At 41.2% G+C, this 15,421-nt stretch overlaps 3 protein-coding genes across 3 annotated transcripts; all 3 read left to right on the top strand.

Moving 5' to 3' along the window:
- Positions 1-1,083: 1,083 nt before the first annotated feature.
- Positions 1,084-4,276, top strand: LOC129408574 (olfactory receptor 142-like). Its single transcript, XM_055152375.1, has 2 exons — positions 1,084-1,358; positions 3,343-4,276. Exons 1-2 carry the CDS (start codon positions 1,084-1,086, stop codon positions 4,274-4,276), a joined length of 1,209 nt encoding a protein of 402 aa, XP_055008350.1.
- A 1,406-nt stretch (positions 4,277-5,682) lies between these two features.
- On the top strand, positions 5,683-6,615 carry LOC110162958 (olfactory receptor 6N2-like). The gene has a single exon (XM_020927873.2). The coding sequence runs from the start codon at positions 5,683-5,685 to the stop codon at positions 6,613-6,615; it is 933 nt and encodes a 310-aa protein (XP_020783532.2).
- Positions 6,616-11,751: 5,136 nt separating this feature from the next.
- On the top strand, positions 11,752-12,684 carry LOC110162960 (olfactory receptor 4P4-like). Its single transcript, XM_020927874.2, has one exon. It carries the CDS (start codon positions 11,752-11,754, stop codon positions 12,682-12,684), a length of 933 nt encoding a protein of 310 aa, XP_020783533.2.
- Positions 12,685-15,421: the final 2,737 nt, after the last annotated feature.

Raw genomic sequence — 15,421 nt, forward strand, 5'->3', positions numbered from 1 at the left:
TTATGCTAGTAATGTGTAATAGGCAATAGTAACGGGTAATAGGCTAGTTATCAGAAACTACTCAGGGAGAGAGTAGGCAGTGAAGTTAAGGGTGAAGTATAGTTCTGCGTCGACTCAACGTGCACTGCCACTGTCGCCTTGTCGCCGTCGTTTTTGATTTATAGATCTGCTCTGAGGTCTGTGCACCACGAAGTAATTCACCGCCAAAACGCTAGGGGGCTACGATATATGTCCGTTCATATAAACGGTCTATGCGTATGACCTGCAGACGTATAATCTCTGAAAAGTTCCATCTCCCACACAATAAAAGCACAGAACAGACTCATTAGTACAATATCCCTCTGTCACAGAAAGAACACATATCTTCCACTGAGTCGTGTCCATTTTAAGTCCGACAGAAGCTGAACTGCGTCAGGGCACAATAGCGATCTGGTTTTTGAGCGCTTAGTTTATGCAAGTTAGCCACACGGTTTTAAGTTTTGTTTCTGTAAAACGCAAACACATATGTGCAAAGCTGCATCAAACACATTATTTCTCAATATATACAGAAAGAAAGGAAATAGAGTACAGGAAATGTCTGTAGTGCAGCAGTAGGGAGGACCAATCACAGTCCTTATCGTCTGCGTCGCTTCCCCTGCTGTCTGCGTCATTTCGACGCGTAGTTAGAAAATGTCAGGGAGGTGCAGGTCGGTCAGTGCAGAGGCTCTGCGTAGGGGGTATGCGTCGATGCAGACGATTTGACGCTGGACTGTAAACTGGCCTTTAGTTTTGTGTTTAGTTTGTGTTGGGTGGACTGTGGCTGTGAGTTTGACAAAAGCTCTAATGAATACCATGTACATGCAAAAAACTACATCACTGGTCCAAGTGCTAGTGAACTGTAATGATACTGTGTGCACAGTTCAGTTTATGGCACTAATTGTCAGGGAAAATAAGTGTTGACCTAACAACTGGAAAATACATTATTAATCATAGTCACAGCATTCATCATAATTCATAGGAAATCCTGCAGTTAGAATATCATGAAAAAGTTTTTGTCCCTTATTTTAGAAAGTCAAATCTTTATTTCTTGATATTTTGATGATCATGACATACACCAAACAGAGGCCTAGAGTCTTCTCTCAACAGGATTTTCAACTCACCTCCGAGAGCTTCTTTCATCAGATCCTGGGAGAGGATGGTCAGTCCTTGTGGACCATGTTCTCCACCTCTGTTGTCGATGTGGCTGCTCATATCTGTGGTCATGAGGCTGAAGGAGTCCAGTCAAGCCTGATGTTTATTGACAGGCCAAGCTTGAGCACTTGCAGAGGCAAAAGTCAGGGCTGGGAGGGGTTCAGGGAGGTCATGAAAGAGGACTATCGGTCGGCCTCAAAAAAAAATTCTGGGAAACCCTCTGATGCCATAGGAGGGGAAAGCAATGCTTCACTAACACACGGTATAAACTAGGGTTATACCGATACAATACTGGTATCAGATATCGGCACTGGCACTGAAAAAAATGCTTTCCAAGATATCGTTCCAGCCAATATTCCCTTTGCTCTATAAATTGGTGTAATAAGACGATTTACTGAAAAAAATCTCACAATATTGCATTTGTATTTTTACAAGGCTGTTCTAGAGTTACAAAGCACATTTGGATATTTGTTTTACTTAATGGAGTTTGTGTTTAAAATAAAATACATGCTATTTTCAGTCTTAGTTCAGTATTGGCAGATACTTAAGCTAAAGTATTGACATGGAACTTGAAAAAGCTGGATCGGTGCATCCATATTCACATTCACACTGTAGGCAGAGGGCTGTTGACCTTGACTGGGAATGGTGGAACGAATACTTTGAGGATCTTCTCAATCCCACTGTCATGTCTTCTGAAGAGGAAGTAGAGTCTTATGCTGCCTTTAGACCGTGGCATCAAAAACACCCTGGATGCCTCTATTTGGATGCCTTTGCATTTGAGTTCAGATGCCTCCAAGAGGGAGAAAAATACCTGACACGTGTCCAAGGCGTCCACTGTGGTCTGTGAGTGCCTTGTTTTTATCAAGACTGACTTTAGTGTCCTTTGGTTCTGGTTCAGTCCTGCTCCGGTCTGAACGGACCATGAGGGCCTGTCTATGCTACACCTGTATTTTGGAATATCTTTTAGAATGAAGTGAATGAGGATGAACACTACCCGCACTAGGCTCATGCATGACGCAGCAAGTGTGGTTAGGCCTTAAGGACACAGACGGTGATCCATGTTAAGTATCTTAAGTCTCTAGATTATGTGGGCTGTTTTGACTGACACTTCTCTGTAACATCACATAATGGTTGGGGACAGTACCTCTGGACTGGCAGACCTGGGTGGTGGTCCCTCTGTTTAAGAAGGGGGACTGGAAGGTGTGTTTCACAGAGGAATCACACTTCTCAACCTCTCCAGTAACATCTATTCCACTGACTGAAGAGGAGAGACCGACCAAGAGTCAAACCTCGGATTCAGGTGGAACAGTGTGGTTTTCAGTTCAGTCATGGAACAGTGGAGTCAGCTCTATGTACCCCCATCGAGTGTTCAAGGGTTCACAGGAGTTTTCCCAACCAGTCCACATATGTAGATCTGGAGAAGGCATTTGACCACGTTTTTGTAGTGCCTTTTGGGCGGGTTCCCCTGAGAGTATGGGGTCTGGGGCCTTTGATATGGGCTGTCTGACCTCTGTATGGCCAGAGCAGGAGCTGTGTTCACATTGCCGGCAGCAAGTCAGACCTGTTCTCAGTGCATGCTGGACTCCACCAGGGCTGCCCTTTGTCACTGCTTCTATTCATTGTTTTAATAGACAGAATTGTTAGGTACAGTCAGAGGCTATAGTGGGTCCAGTTTGGGGACTGCAGGATCTAATCTCGGCTGTTTACAGATGATAGCTTCATTGAAGCAGGTATAAAGCAGCTGGGGGTGAAAATCAGCTCCTCCAAATCCAATCACATGGTTCCTGAGTGGACAAAGGTGGCAGAGTTCTGCCTCAATTATCTCAGGGTCTTGTTCACAAGTGTGGGAAGGATGGAATGCGACATTGACAGGCAGATCTGGTGTTGTGAAGATGGAGCTGGAAAAGCAGATGATAGACTTTGGCTTATAATGAACATGATCATGAAATAATGATATGCATGTGTAATAGGCTATGATTAAGAAGAATCTGGGTTAGCCTCACTTGGCATCACGTATCAACAGATTTTCAAACAGCAAGTTTTGATATCAATATCACGACTGAAGTTCCTGAATCTGTATCCATCTGAAGAATTCCCCTTGAGATAGACCTGTATAAAAGACCTGCATGGTGTAGTCTCACCCTCCTCTCTGTGTGAATGAGTTCTGTGTAGCTCTGTTTTAATGAAGTCAAATGAATCCTTTATTATTCTGGACGGTTTTATGGACTTGGAAAAATACCGAGCACTGTATTTTATCATCATGTTTACAGCTTATGTCCTCATCCTCTGCAGTAACTGCACTATTATCTGTCTCATTTGGATCCACAAAGACCTGCATGAACCAATGTACTTCTTCATTGCTGCTTTGTTACTGAACTCTGTTCTTTTCACCACGGCTCTTTACCCCAAAATACTGACAGATATTTTATCTGAGAAGCAGGTTGTTTCTTATTCCACTTGTCTTTTCCAGTGGTTCACATTTTATGCGATTGGAGGTGCTGAATTCTGGTTACTGATGATGATGGCCTATGATAGATATATGGCTATTTGTAAACCTCTGCAATATCCAACTGTAATGAACAAATCCAAGGTGAATATGTTGTTAGCAGTAGCTTGGATTGTACCAGCTTCTCAACTTGCAGTAGCTGTTACGGCTGCAAGTCAAAGAAAACTTTGCTATTTTATTTTCCGGGGCATCATTTGTAACAGTATGATTCATAAACTTCACTGTGTTCAATCAGTTGAATTAAACATATGGGGCTTATTTGGCTTGATAAATGTCACTTTTGTCCCATTAATCTTTAACTGTTTTACTTATACCAGGATATTTATAATTACCACCAAAAGAGGCCCAGAGGTGAGGAGGAAAGCACTGCAGACTTGTTTGCCTCACATAGTGGTTTTATTAAACTTTTGTCTGCTGGGGACATTTGATACATTATTGGTTCGATTCAACATTGAATTTCCCAGAATAGTGAGTTTTTTCATGAGTTTTCAGCTCATTTTGTATCAGCCTCTCTTTAATCCGATCATCTATGGACTAAAAATGAAAAAAATATCAACTCATTTGAAAAGACTGTACTGTAACCGATACGATTCAAATTAACAGGAAGACAACCACACAAAATTCAAGGTTTTGATTTATTATTGGATGGCCTAGAAGTGGAATTTACATTGAAAAATGAATACTGTTTCAATGGTTATGTTATGGTGTACAATTCCTCTTTTGTCAAATATTTGAACCACAGCCAACACATTTCGATGTAAGCTTAGTACATTTTGGGGGTCTGTTGTATCATGAATATCAATATAATTAAAAACAAATAATAAAAAAAGAAGAAATAGCTTTAATTAAATATAGTCCTAAAAAAATTTAAGGAACACTGAAACCACATCAGATCTCAGTGTGGGAAAAAATATGGACAGGGCAATATCTTCAGAACAAAAAGATGCCACTTCTTTTAATGGAAATTAGCAATAGGTGCAATAGGGAAGCAACAATGAGCCAATCCCTCAAACAGGGCTGTTTTGTATGTGGAAGTCATTTCTCCCTCTTTGACTTTTGTGTTGCTTTCCCACTAGTGCTGCTTTGGCTAGTGATTATCACTATTGGGAGTATGAGGCTACTCCTTAACCCTAAAGAAGTTACACAGATTGTCCAAGATTGTCCATTCTCCAGGATGGCACATCTGGATGTATCATTACAAGGAGATTTAATGTGTCTCCCAGCACAATCTCCAAGACGTGGATGAGATTAAAGGAGACAGGGCAGTTACTCTAGGAGAGCTGGTCAGGGCCGTAGAAGGTCCTCAACTCATCAGCGGGACCTACAGTATATCTACTCCTTTGTGCAAGGAGGAACAGGTAGAGCACTGCCCTTGCCCTACAGAATGACCTTCAGCAGGCCACTGGTGTGAATGTCTCTGCCCAAAGAATCAGAAACAGACTTCTTGAGAGTGGCTTGAGAGTGCCACGTCCTGTAGTCGGCCCTGTGCTCACTGCCCAGCACCTTGAAGCTCCATTGCTAAACCACACCAGAATTGCCAAGTCTGCCACTGGTGCCCTGTGCTTTTCACAGATGAGAGATGAGAGATTGAGACATTTCTTTAGGAGCATAAGAATTTCCACTTTGGCTCTTTGGCCTTGAGTTCTGTTTGTGAACTTCAGCTCTGTGTTCAAATCCCCCCTGCTCTGCTCATATACTGCTATCATTTAAAATCATCATTTTGGTTTTACAATCATCCTGGTGTAAATAATGAAATGCATGTGTAATAGATTTAGATTAAATATCAAAAACAAGTATAATATGATTCTTAAAGTCTCTGGGTTAGTATCTGATGGGTTCAGGTATCAATACTCAATCCACAACTTTTGATATCAATATCGGGACTGAAGTCCTTGAATCAATATCCATCTGAGCAATTCCCATTGAGATTGTCCTGTATAAAAGTCCTGCACGGTGCAGACTCATCCTCCTCTCTGTGTCAATGACTTCCATGTAACTCTGTTTTAATGGAGCCAAATGAAACTTTTATTATTCTGGATGGTTTTATGGACTTGGAGAAATACCGAGCACTGTATTTTATCATCATGTTTACAGCTTATGTCCTCATCCTCTGCAGTAACTGCACTATTATCTGTCTCATTTGGATCCACAAAGACCTGCATGAACCAATGTACTTCTTCATTGCTGCTTTGTTACTTAACTCTGTTCTTTTCACCACAGCTCTTTACCCCAAAATACTAACAGATATTTTATCTGAGAAGCAGGTTGTCTCTTATTCCACTTGTCTTTTCCAGTGGTTCATGTTTTATGCGATTGGAGGTGCTGAATTCTGGTTACTGATGATGATGGCCTATGATAGATATATGGCTATTTGTAAACCTCTGCAATATCCAACTGTAATGAACAAATCCAAGGTGAATGTGTTGTTAGCAGTAGCTTGGATTGTACCAGCGTGTCAAGTTGCAATAACAATCACAGCCGCAAGTCAAAGAAAACTTTGTACTTTCATTTTCCGGGGCATCCTTTGCAATAGTACAGTTTACAAACTTCACTGTGTTCAATCAGCTGCATTACACATATGGGGAATATTTGTTTTGCTAAATTTCACTTTTGTCCCTTTGTTCTTTAACTGTTTTACTTATTCCAGGATATTTATAATTACCACCAAAAGAGGCCCGGAGGTGAGGAGGAAAGCACTGCAGACGTGTTTGCCTCACATAGTGGTTTTATTAAACTGTTGTTGGTTGGGAACATTTGATGTACTATTGGCTCGATTAGACGCAGAATTACCCAAAATGGTTCGTGTTATCATGAGTTTTCAACTCATTTTGTATCACCCACTCTTTAATCCCATCATCTATGGACTAAAAATGAAGAAAATATCAACACACTTGAAGAGACTGTTCTGTGCTGGCAAAAACAAGATGGTTCTCATGTAAAACAATAAATATAAACTTCACTAAACATTAAACTGTAGACATGCTTGAGAAGGATTCTTTATTTCCAAAGGCATGATTTCACAATGATTTGCTGAAGATTTGAAGGAGCCACATTGTGATGATTTGGAAGGAAAAAAATTACAATATTAAGTACATATGCAGCAGAAATACTAATAATAAATAATAATAACCACTTGTAAGTTGTTTATTGTCTTGTAAACACTTCTGAACTGAGCTGTAACCTTACACATGTGCATCTATGTACCTGTATTCCACATTTGTGGTCCTTACACCGTGGTAAGAAGCTGAGACCCAGAACATGCACAGTTCTCTGATGCTAAGTTTTTAACACTGGAGTGTTAAAGATTGCATGTGCTATTAATGTTAAATATAGATAGGTGCAAGGGGAAAGATATTGTTAATTAATTTGCAGACTCTGTGGATCTAAACACTAACAAAAATCACCAGTTTAATAATTAATTCATTTGTAAATGTTCCTTTTTTTAAATTGTTGTATATACACACAAAAAAATCAACACGAAAAATCTGCTCCCCCCGTGAAAGCTAAGTGTTATATAACCAGTAATGCCTTTTGTTCTTGTTGCTACAAATACTAAGAATAACAATAAAGACAAAGAGTCTAAATATACGACTAACAACTGCCACTAGTTAAGAGACATAAAAGAGCGTTCAGTCCAAGAGCATTGCACTGAATTTTGAACATGATAGTTGCATTCTAATCTGCACTGAAAGACCACTCCCAGAGAGCTTGAAACATGTGGTCTCGGAGCTGTTCCACTCACACTCTGGTGTGGGACAAGTGCACTTTGACCATGGCCGACCTCAAGCCGGCCTACACAGTCCGCAGCACTAGTAACAGTGCTCACCAAAGACATGCATGTGCATATTCACATGTCTGCCTGTCCACTTGAAGTACAGAAATAAGTCACATGCTTCGTTCAAGCTGGCTCATGTTAACCTTATCAGAGATTATCCAGAGATAGGTCCAGGACATACGTGTTTTCAGATCGTTCATGTGTAGGTCATACATGTGCAGATCTGCACACAATCGTACATGTTCAGGTCATACCTGTGCAGATTTAGCACAGCTCTTTATTTAACAGCAGTCATATCATGTACAATCACTTTACTTATGTCAGCTAGAGGTCTGCATGGGACAGAATTTTCAGTCCAGCTCCCGCAAAGAATTTCAGGAACAATTTCCTCAGACAGCTCCTCTTTGACAATAAATAATTTTATTAATCCAAATGTAAGACTAAAAAGAAAGCATCTTCTCATTATTTCTTTTAAACTCCCACATAAGTGGAGAGTAGATTAATGCCGATAAATGTTTGATATTAGCAAAACAGTGTGGCGCCAGCTAGTGGCTGTTCCAGTCATAGCATTGAGCTCCGGGGGATGACGTCATACAGACTCATCACGCACTAGGAAACTGAGGGCATGACCATTGTAGCTACCCTGGTTTTCTTCGCAAAAAAGGACTTCATGCTCTATACTGATGATCATGTGTGCCAGTACTTATTCTCAATAATCTTCGACTACATCAACACATTCAACATGGTAGTTAAGTAGCATTTCTATAAAAAAAGATGTCTTTTTCTTTCCACCTTTTTCTGTGTTTCTCTCTATCATTTTTCTCCCTTTCATGGCTACTATTTCTCACTCTGTTTACTTCCCGGCAAGGTAAAAGGTCACATAACTCAAAAGTAAATAGTTTTACAAATAAAATATAAAATTAATAACAGTGGTGTTCTGACACATCTTAATATTTGAACAAATAAAATCATTTTCTGACTTGTTACCATGAAAACAAATATACTGACATTATGGTCAGCTACAGCCATTTTGACAGTAATCGGCAGACTGGCTGACTGTTGTGCACCAGGTACAGCGGCAATGGGGAGCAGCGGTACCTCATGTTTAAAAATGTCCTGAGGATGTGCAGATCTTGAACTGCACGCTCAGAGAGGTCCTGTGTTCCCTGTGTTCATGTAGCAACCTACATTCATTATTTTAGGCTATTAAACTGCAATTAGCCTAGTGTGATAAATGTTACAGTTGAACTAGATCCAAACCAGACTCCTGAACCAGCGGGTGCAGCTCTGGTTTAGGCTGGGCTCAGAAGAGTGGGGAGTGGGGTTAGGCGTATCTGCCCGAGAAGCACTATCCCCGGGAACAACCAAGTGCACGGAGGACGAACCCCTCCGAACAACATATAACGAACGCGAATGGATTCAAGCTTCTGTCCGGATGCTTTGCACCACCTCAGAACCAGCCGTAGTCCTTGAGCATGGAGAACTAGTGCACGCCACCTGGACCTGTGAACCACAGCACATTCTCGCTTTCCCTGCAAGGAACCGGTGTACAGAGGACGGCACGGAACCACTTGGACCCCGTCCATTGCGCACTGGTCTTGCTCGCCTACATCTGGAACTAGGACATGGATGACAGAGCCTTTGGACCTATCTGACCAACCTGTGCGGAGGACGGCACAAGACCAAGGACCAGACCCCCAGGCCCGTCCAGACCGGAAGAGCTACTGGTACGGTGAGAGCTCCTGTGTCTTTATCGCTGTTGGCTGCTGCTTTTACCTGAACTCAGTGCTTCTGCTCCAGGCTGATGTACGGTGAGTTACATACTAAGTTATAGGTTACATGTTGCCGGGGGAACAGCATGTAGCAGCGGTACTGGAGAACATTGAGCTGACCCCGCTAGCCAAGCTAACATAAACAAACAACCTGGACGTCTACTAGCTAGGCTAATGTTACACTGTCTAATAAACTGGGATAATACAACACTTACCCTTCCAGGGATGATGCAGCATTTTGATGCTTGAAGATTCCACAGCTGGATGTTCTTTACAAAGCCAGTTTGAGTCCATTTATAACCTTTCAGGCTTTTGTAGGCTTTTAAAAGGACGGCAACAATTTTTCCAACATACCTCCACCCTGACAACCCCCCACCCCGACATACCGTTATTCCGACAACCCTCCACTCCAACATGCCCCCATTCCGACTCTTTTTGATGCCGCCATAGCCAAACTGTTCACATTTACACCTATTTTTAACGCATTAACACTTTATTTGAAGTTAATTATAAGCTTATTTGATGCATCTAATTGTTATTTGACGCCTTAAGTTCTTATTTGACGTGAACTAGGACTAAACCAAGACTAAACCAGTACTGAACCAAACCTATGTGGCACAGCGTGCTCTGCCACGAGAGGGGGGCCACATACGCCTGACCTCCCTGCAGTGAGAGCGCGGTGGAAATGTGAGGTTAACGAGTGCGTAAAAGTCTGCATTTTTAAGTGTGCGCACAAGAAGCGGCTCTGCAGCCACCACGCATTTCTGGGTCACTGTGTAAGCTGCTCTGTCCTCCATGACCAAGTAAAAATCCAATCCTTTAGCCCTTATTCATGAAAATATCCAAATTCCTAAATCATTGATCCTTTTATTGCCTCTGTCTGGCTGCGAGTCCAGCACCGCTTCACTCTCGCAAAACGCTGAGCTTCACAGCGTACTCTTGTACGCCCTAGACTTTGACAACAGGTAATGAATACCTACGGTTCTTGTCCATTCACAAAAATGTCCAAATTGTCACACAATCCAGTTTTTCATAGTTTCTCTGCTTGGCCGTATCATTGCGCCTTGAGCCAAGTGCGTGTCACTGTACGCCTTCATCTGCAGTGACGGGTAACGCCCCGTGTAACCTCTTCATTCATAAAAGTTCCAAATTCTTCATCTTCATCTGTCCCTTGTAGCCGCGCTGCTTGGCTGCACTCGCAGTACCAGGACCTTTACGCACAGCAGTGCGCCTTCAACGATCGGATATGATCAACGCATTCTAAATATAATTTCAACTCCAAACGTGCGTTCTCTAACAATGAATCTGGTTGTATAGTTGGCATTGTGCCTAGAACGGCGCAAGTCATTCTGTGCCTGTCATCCCAAACCCCAGAAAGTGAGCTGCGTAAAGTGGATTCCCAGCCGTAAACCCTGGGATCGTGCACCAGAGTTATATTTAGAATGCTTTTCGATTCGATTGTTGATTGATGTGGACTTATACGCACTCGTTAACCTGGCATCTCCACCGCACTCTCACTGCAGGGAGATCAGGCGTATGCGGCCCCCTCTCGTGCCAAAAGAGCAACGTGTGTAAAGCTCTAATGGCACCAGAGGAGGCCGCATAGGGAGCAGCTCCTCCTACTGACAAACAGCGCCTACCGACCCACATTCATCACTAGAACCATACCGGGACAGAAAGACAGTCTGTGGAGAGAACAAGGTGTGTCGGAATGGAGGAATGTTGAAAAAAAGGCTTAAATGCCACCAGTCCGACCAAAGGAAAAAATAATATGTCGGAGTGCAGGGACATTTGATAAAAAATGGAAATGCCGCCACTCTGACAATAACACGTCAATGTCGGAGTGATGGTATGTCTGAATGGCAGCGTGTAACCTTTAAAAAGTCCCTGAGTAGGACCATGGGAAGTTTAACAGGATACTGCAGATCTGGGACATTCAATGTATTAAAGTGAGATTAGTACTACGGTGGCTTGAAAGCTTCAGCGGTGATGCTGGTCATTTCACTTCCAAAATGGTGGCCTGACCACCCATAGTCACGTGGGGTCCGGAGCTCTATCTATCTAAACCAATGCACTAGTGCTGCTTTCTGCCTATCAATCAACTGTAAGGAGAGAATCTGATTGGTCAGTGCTCACCATAGACTGTATGCTAGAGCCCTCTGCTTGCCTTTTGCAGACCAAGGGAATAAGCGAGCAGTTTTGAACACGTTACTCCTAAAACAACCAAGAAACTGATTTGGCACTGTAGTTTTCTGTACTTAAGATGTTATTCCTTCTAATTTATGAAATATATGATAGAAATATAGCTTTAAAATTATGATTTTATTGATATTATTATATCACACAAAATATATTTATAATATTAAATTTAATATATAATTGTGGAAATGTTTAGGCCTTCTGTGAAGTCCCTGATGGTTCCCCTCTGATCTGAACAATTCCCATTGAGATTGTCCTGTATAAAAGTCCTGCACGGTGCAGACTCATCCTCCTCTCTGTGTCAATGACTTCCATGTAACTCTGTTTTAATGGAGCTGAATGAAACTTATATTATTCTGGATGGTTTTATGGACTTGGAGAAATACCGGGCACTGTATTTTATCATCATGTTTACAGCTTATGTCCTCATCCTCTGCAGTAACTGCACTATTATCTGTCTCATTTGGATCCACAAAGACCTGCATGAACCAATGTACTTCTTCATTGCTGCTTTGTTACTTAACTCTGTTCTTTTCACCACAACATTTTACCCAAAAATACTGACAGATATTTTATCTGAGAAGCAGGTTGTCTCTTATTCCACTTGTCTTTTCCAGTGGTTCACATTTTATGCGATTGGAGGTGCTGAATTCTGGTTACTGATGATGATGGCCTATGATAGATATATGGCTATTTGTAAACCTCTGCAATATCCAACTGTAATGAACAAATCCAAGGTGAATGTGTTGTTAGCAGTAGCTTGGATTGTACCAGCGTGTCAAGTTGCAATAACAATCACAGCCGCAAGTCAAAGAAAACTTTGTACTTTCATTTTCCGGGGCATCATTTGCAATAGTACAGTTTACAAACTTCACTGTGTTCAGTCAGCTGCATTACACATATGGGGAATATTTGTTTTGCTAAATTTCACTTTTGTCCCTTTGTTTTTTAACTGTTTTACTTATTCCAGGATATTTATAATTACCACCAAAAGAGGCCCGGAGGTGAGGAGGAAAGCACTGCAGACGTGTTTGCCTCACTTGGTGGTTTTGTTCAACTTTTCTTGGCTGACGACATTTGATGTACTATTGGCTCGATTAGACGCAGAATTACCTCAAATGGTTCGTGTTATCATGAGTTTTCAACTCATTTTGTGTCATCCTCTCTTTAATCCCATCATCTATGGACTAAAAATGAAGAAAATATCAACACACTTGAAGAGACTGTTCTGTTTTGGCAAAAACAAGATGGTTCACACATAATATATATAAGAAATATTATAATAATCATTGTAAGACATTTATTTTCTTGTTAGCACTTCTGCCTAAGCTGTAACCTTACACTTGTTCAGATATGTACCTGTATTTCACTTTTGTGGTCCTCACACTGTGGTAAGAAGCTACAACTCAAATTCTCTACTCTGACACCAGACAGCAAGTTTTTAACACTGGAGTGTGCAGCAGTGGGTTTCAGAGGACATCACAACACAGCCTGTGCTTAAATATGTGTTAAATACAGATTGGTGCAGGGGTAAAATATTGTTAATGAATGTGCTGATGTTTTTGTTGTTCAAGTGACACCATGGACCTAAAATTATACAAGATAATTTGTATTTATTTTATTTGTATTAACATTTACATTTGTATAATTATGCCTTATTTGATATTTGTTATTTTTGCTATTTATTTTGAATTTATATGTTTGCTCTTTGTTATTATATTATATTGTGATGTTTGAGCTACTGTGTCCAACTAATTTCCCTTGTGGATCAATAAAGTTTGTCTAAGTCTAAGTTTAAACATGAATATAAATAATCAATTTAATTATTCATTCATTTGTAAATTTTTATTTTTGAATTTGAGCACACAATACAATCAATACAGAAAACCTGCCATTCACCTATGAAAACACCTAAGTGTTATGTAACCAGTAATGCCTTTTGTCCTCGTTGCTATAAAAATTGAGAATAACAACAAAGGCAAGGAGTATAAATATACAAATCATTTCTCACACTGTCACACTCATTTGTGACTAGGAGAACCATGTTTGCTTTATTAGACTCCAAACTGAGACATTTCTCTTGGCACCTGTGCAGCATGTTATAACAAAAGTACAATAGTATTATGCTAGTAATGTGTAATAGGTAATAGTAATGCATAATAGACAAGTTATCAGAAGATAGGTCAGGGAAAGAATAGGCAGGGACTGAGAATTGCATTTGGTTGTTAGCATATATTAAACAACATACAATAACACAAACAGTCCAGTATTAATCAAAGCCCCCCGCAGGTCATGTACGAGGATGAGGGCAAAAGTTCAGTTTTGTGTGGAGGAGAATGTGGCTGTCAGTTTGTGGAGTGAGAGTTTATCGGGGCTGCATTAAGCCTACGTCTTTATGCATGAGGCCTGCTCTGTTAGCTCGTCATCAATCAAGAACCCTTATTATTTGTATTGAAAATGTTCAAATAACGATTATAAAAATACGTTATTAATCATAGTCACACATCATTAGTGATAATTCATCATTTAACATGATGGAACATTGAACGCTTCACCATAAGCATCAGCTAGACTGTGAAAAATAGTTTGCACAATAGAGATGAATGAATTGCCTAAAGCAGAAAACTATACACACTGGGGTTGTTGTCATTGTTGTGAGTTGGAAACAGGCAAAATAGATTTGGTAGTGTCTAAAGGCTCGTTCAGACTGGAATGTCAAAGCATCCAGTTTATATATAAGTCTATGTGGACACACATCTAAGGCGTCCTGCGTTTTTGCGGGGCTTCAGTGTGGCACGAATCTGGCGTCGACACGGCACATCTTGAGCATTCTGGCGCTGATGTTCTAGATGCGTGTCCAAGGCGTCGATGTCATAAGTTGAAAATGCTGAACTTTTTGCATCAGACACGCCACGTCAACCAATCAGGGGCGACTATTCAGTGACGTAACGACGTTATTATTCGTAAGAAAGAGACTAGGACTAGACCAGGATTAAACCAGGAGTAAACCAGGACTAGACCAGGATTGAATCAGTGCCATTAGTGGAGTATACATATATATATATATATATACGCCGCAGCCAGCAAGTCGATTTCCTCCGCTGATGGTTTTATGTAATAAATACACTTAAGTCACTCTCTCAGCCTGGTCTGCCATCGTTTCAGGAAAAGGCCTAGACCAGGCACTTGTTTCGAGGGCAATGGATGCACATCAAGTATTTTTCTCCTGTTCGACCACGACGTCCAAGGCGTGTGTGGGGGGCCTCTGAACTCCAATGCAAAGGCATCCAAATAGAGGCATCTATGGTGTTTTTTGAAGCTGCAGTCTGAACGGACTATAAGCTTCCTCAGTATGCTTCGACGCGTGTGCCGAGTAGGGAGGGGGTGTTTCCGCGATGCGTGTATCGAGGCTTGCTTCATTTAGGGGAGGAGCTGAAAATGATGACGTCCGAAGCCTCGCTGCCCGGGTGTACCACGTGACTGATTCAGGAAGTGGTTTGGATTTTGCTGTGATTTCCATTTTCATCATTTCCAAATAATCATTTTCCATACTGCCAGTATATGGATACACAGTATACTGCCATCACTACAATATACATGTTTTGCATACTTCTTTATTTTGCTGACAGTTTTATTCACAGGCTTTCTGCAAAATGCCACACACTTCAAATTCATGTCAACTGTTATTTTTGTGTCCAGTAGATGTCCTGCTAGAGCAAATGAAGCTTCAAGAAGCTTTGCGCTGGAGTGAATCAGTTGGATGAAAGGCTTTAATGCTTCATGAAGCTTCATCTGCCCATCACTACCCAGGTGGTCTAGTTTTTGGAGGAACAGGTTCTTCAAGTAAGTGTTATAATTAATTAATTCATTTTGCTCCTCAGGCTCTCCAAGGACAACATCTTCTCTCTCACTGGCCAAAGATGGATCCACAGCTTTGGCTGCACGAGAAGCCTCCCCAACATCAGGTAGGTAATTTGCAGGTGGATGAAGTGTTTCAGT

Source organism: Boleophthalmus pectinirostris, unplaced genomic scaffold, assembly GCF_026225935.1.
Source record: "Boleophthalmus pectinirostris isolate CB_2022bp ecotype Guang Dong unplaced genomic scaffold, ASM2622593v1 HiC_scaffold_1, whole genome shotgun sequence".
NCBI classification, from domain to species: domain Eukaryota; kingdom Metazoa; phylum Chordata; class Actinopteri; order Gobiiformes; family Gobiidae; genus Boleophthalmus; species Boleophthalmus pectinirostris.

Coding starts and splice junctions, on each gene's coding strand:
- LOC129408574 (XM_055152375.1), top strand. CDS start 1,084: ATGACATACACCAAACAGAGGCCTAGAGTCTTCTCTCAACAGGATTTT. Junction 1,359..3,342: donor GTCATGAAAGAGGACTATCG/GTCGGCCTCAAA, acceptor AGTTCTGTGTAG/CTCTGTTTTAATGAAGTCAA.
- LOC110162958 (XM_020927873.2), top strand. CDS start 5,683: ATGGAGCCAAATGAAACTTTTATTATTCTGGATGGTTTTATGGACTTG.
- LOC110162960 (XM_020927874.2), top strand. CDS start 11,752: ATGGAGCTGAATGAAACTTATATTATTCTGGATGGTTTTATGGACTTG.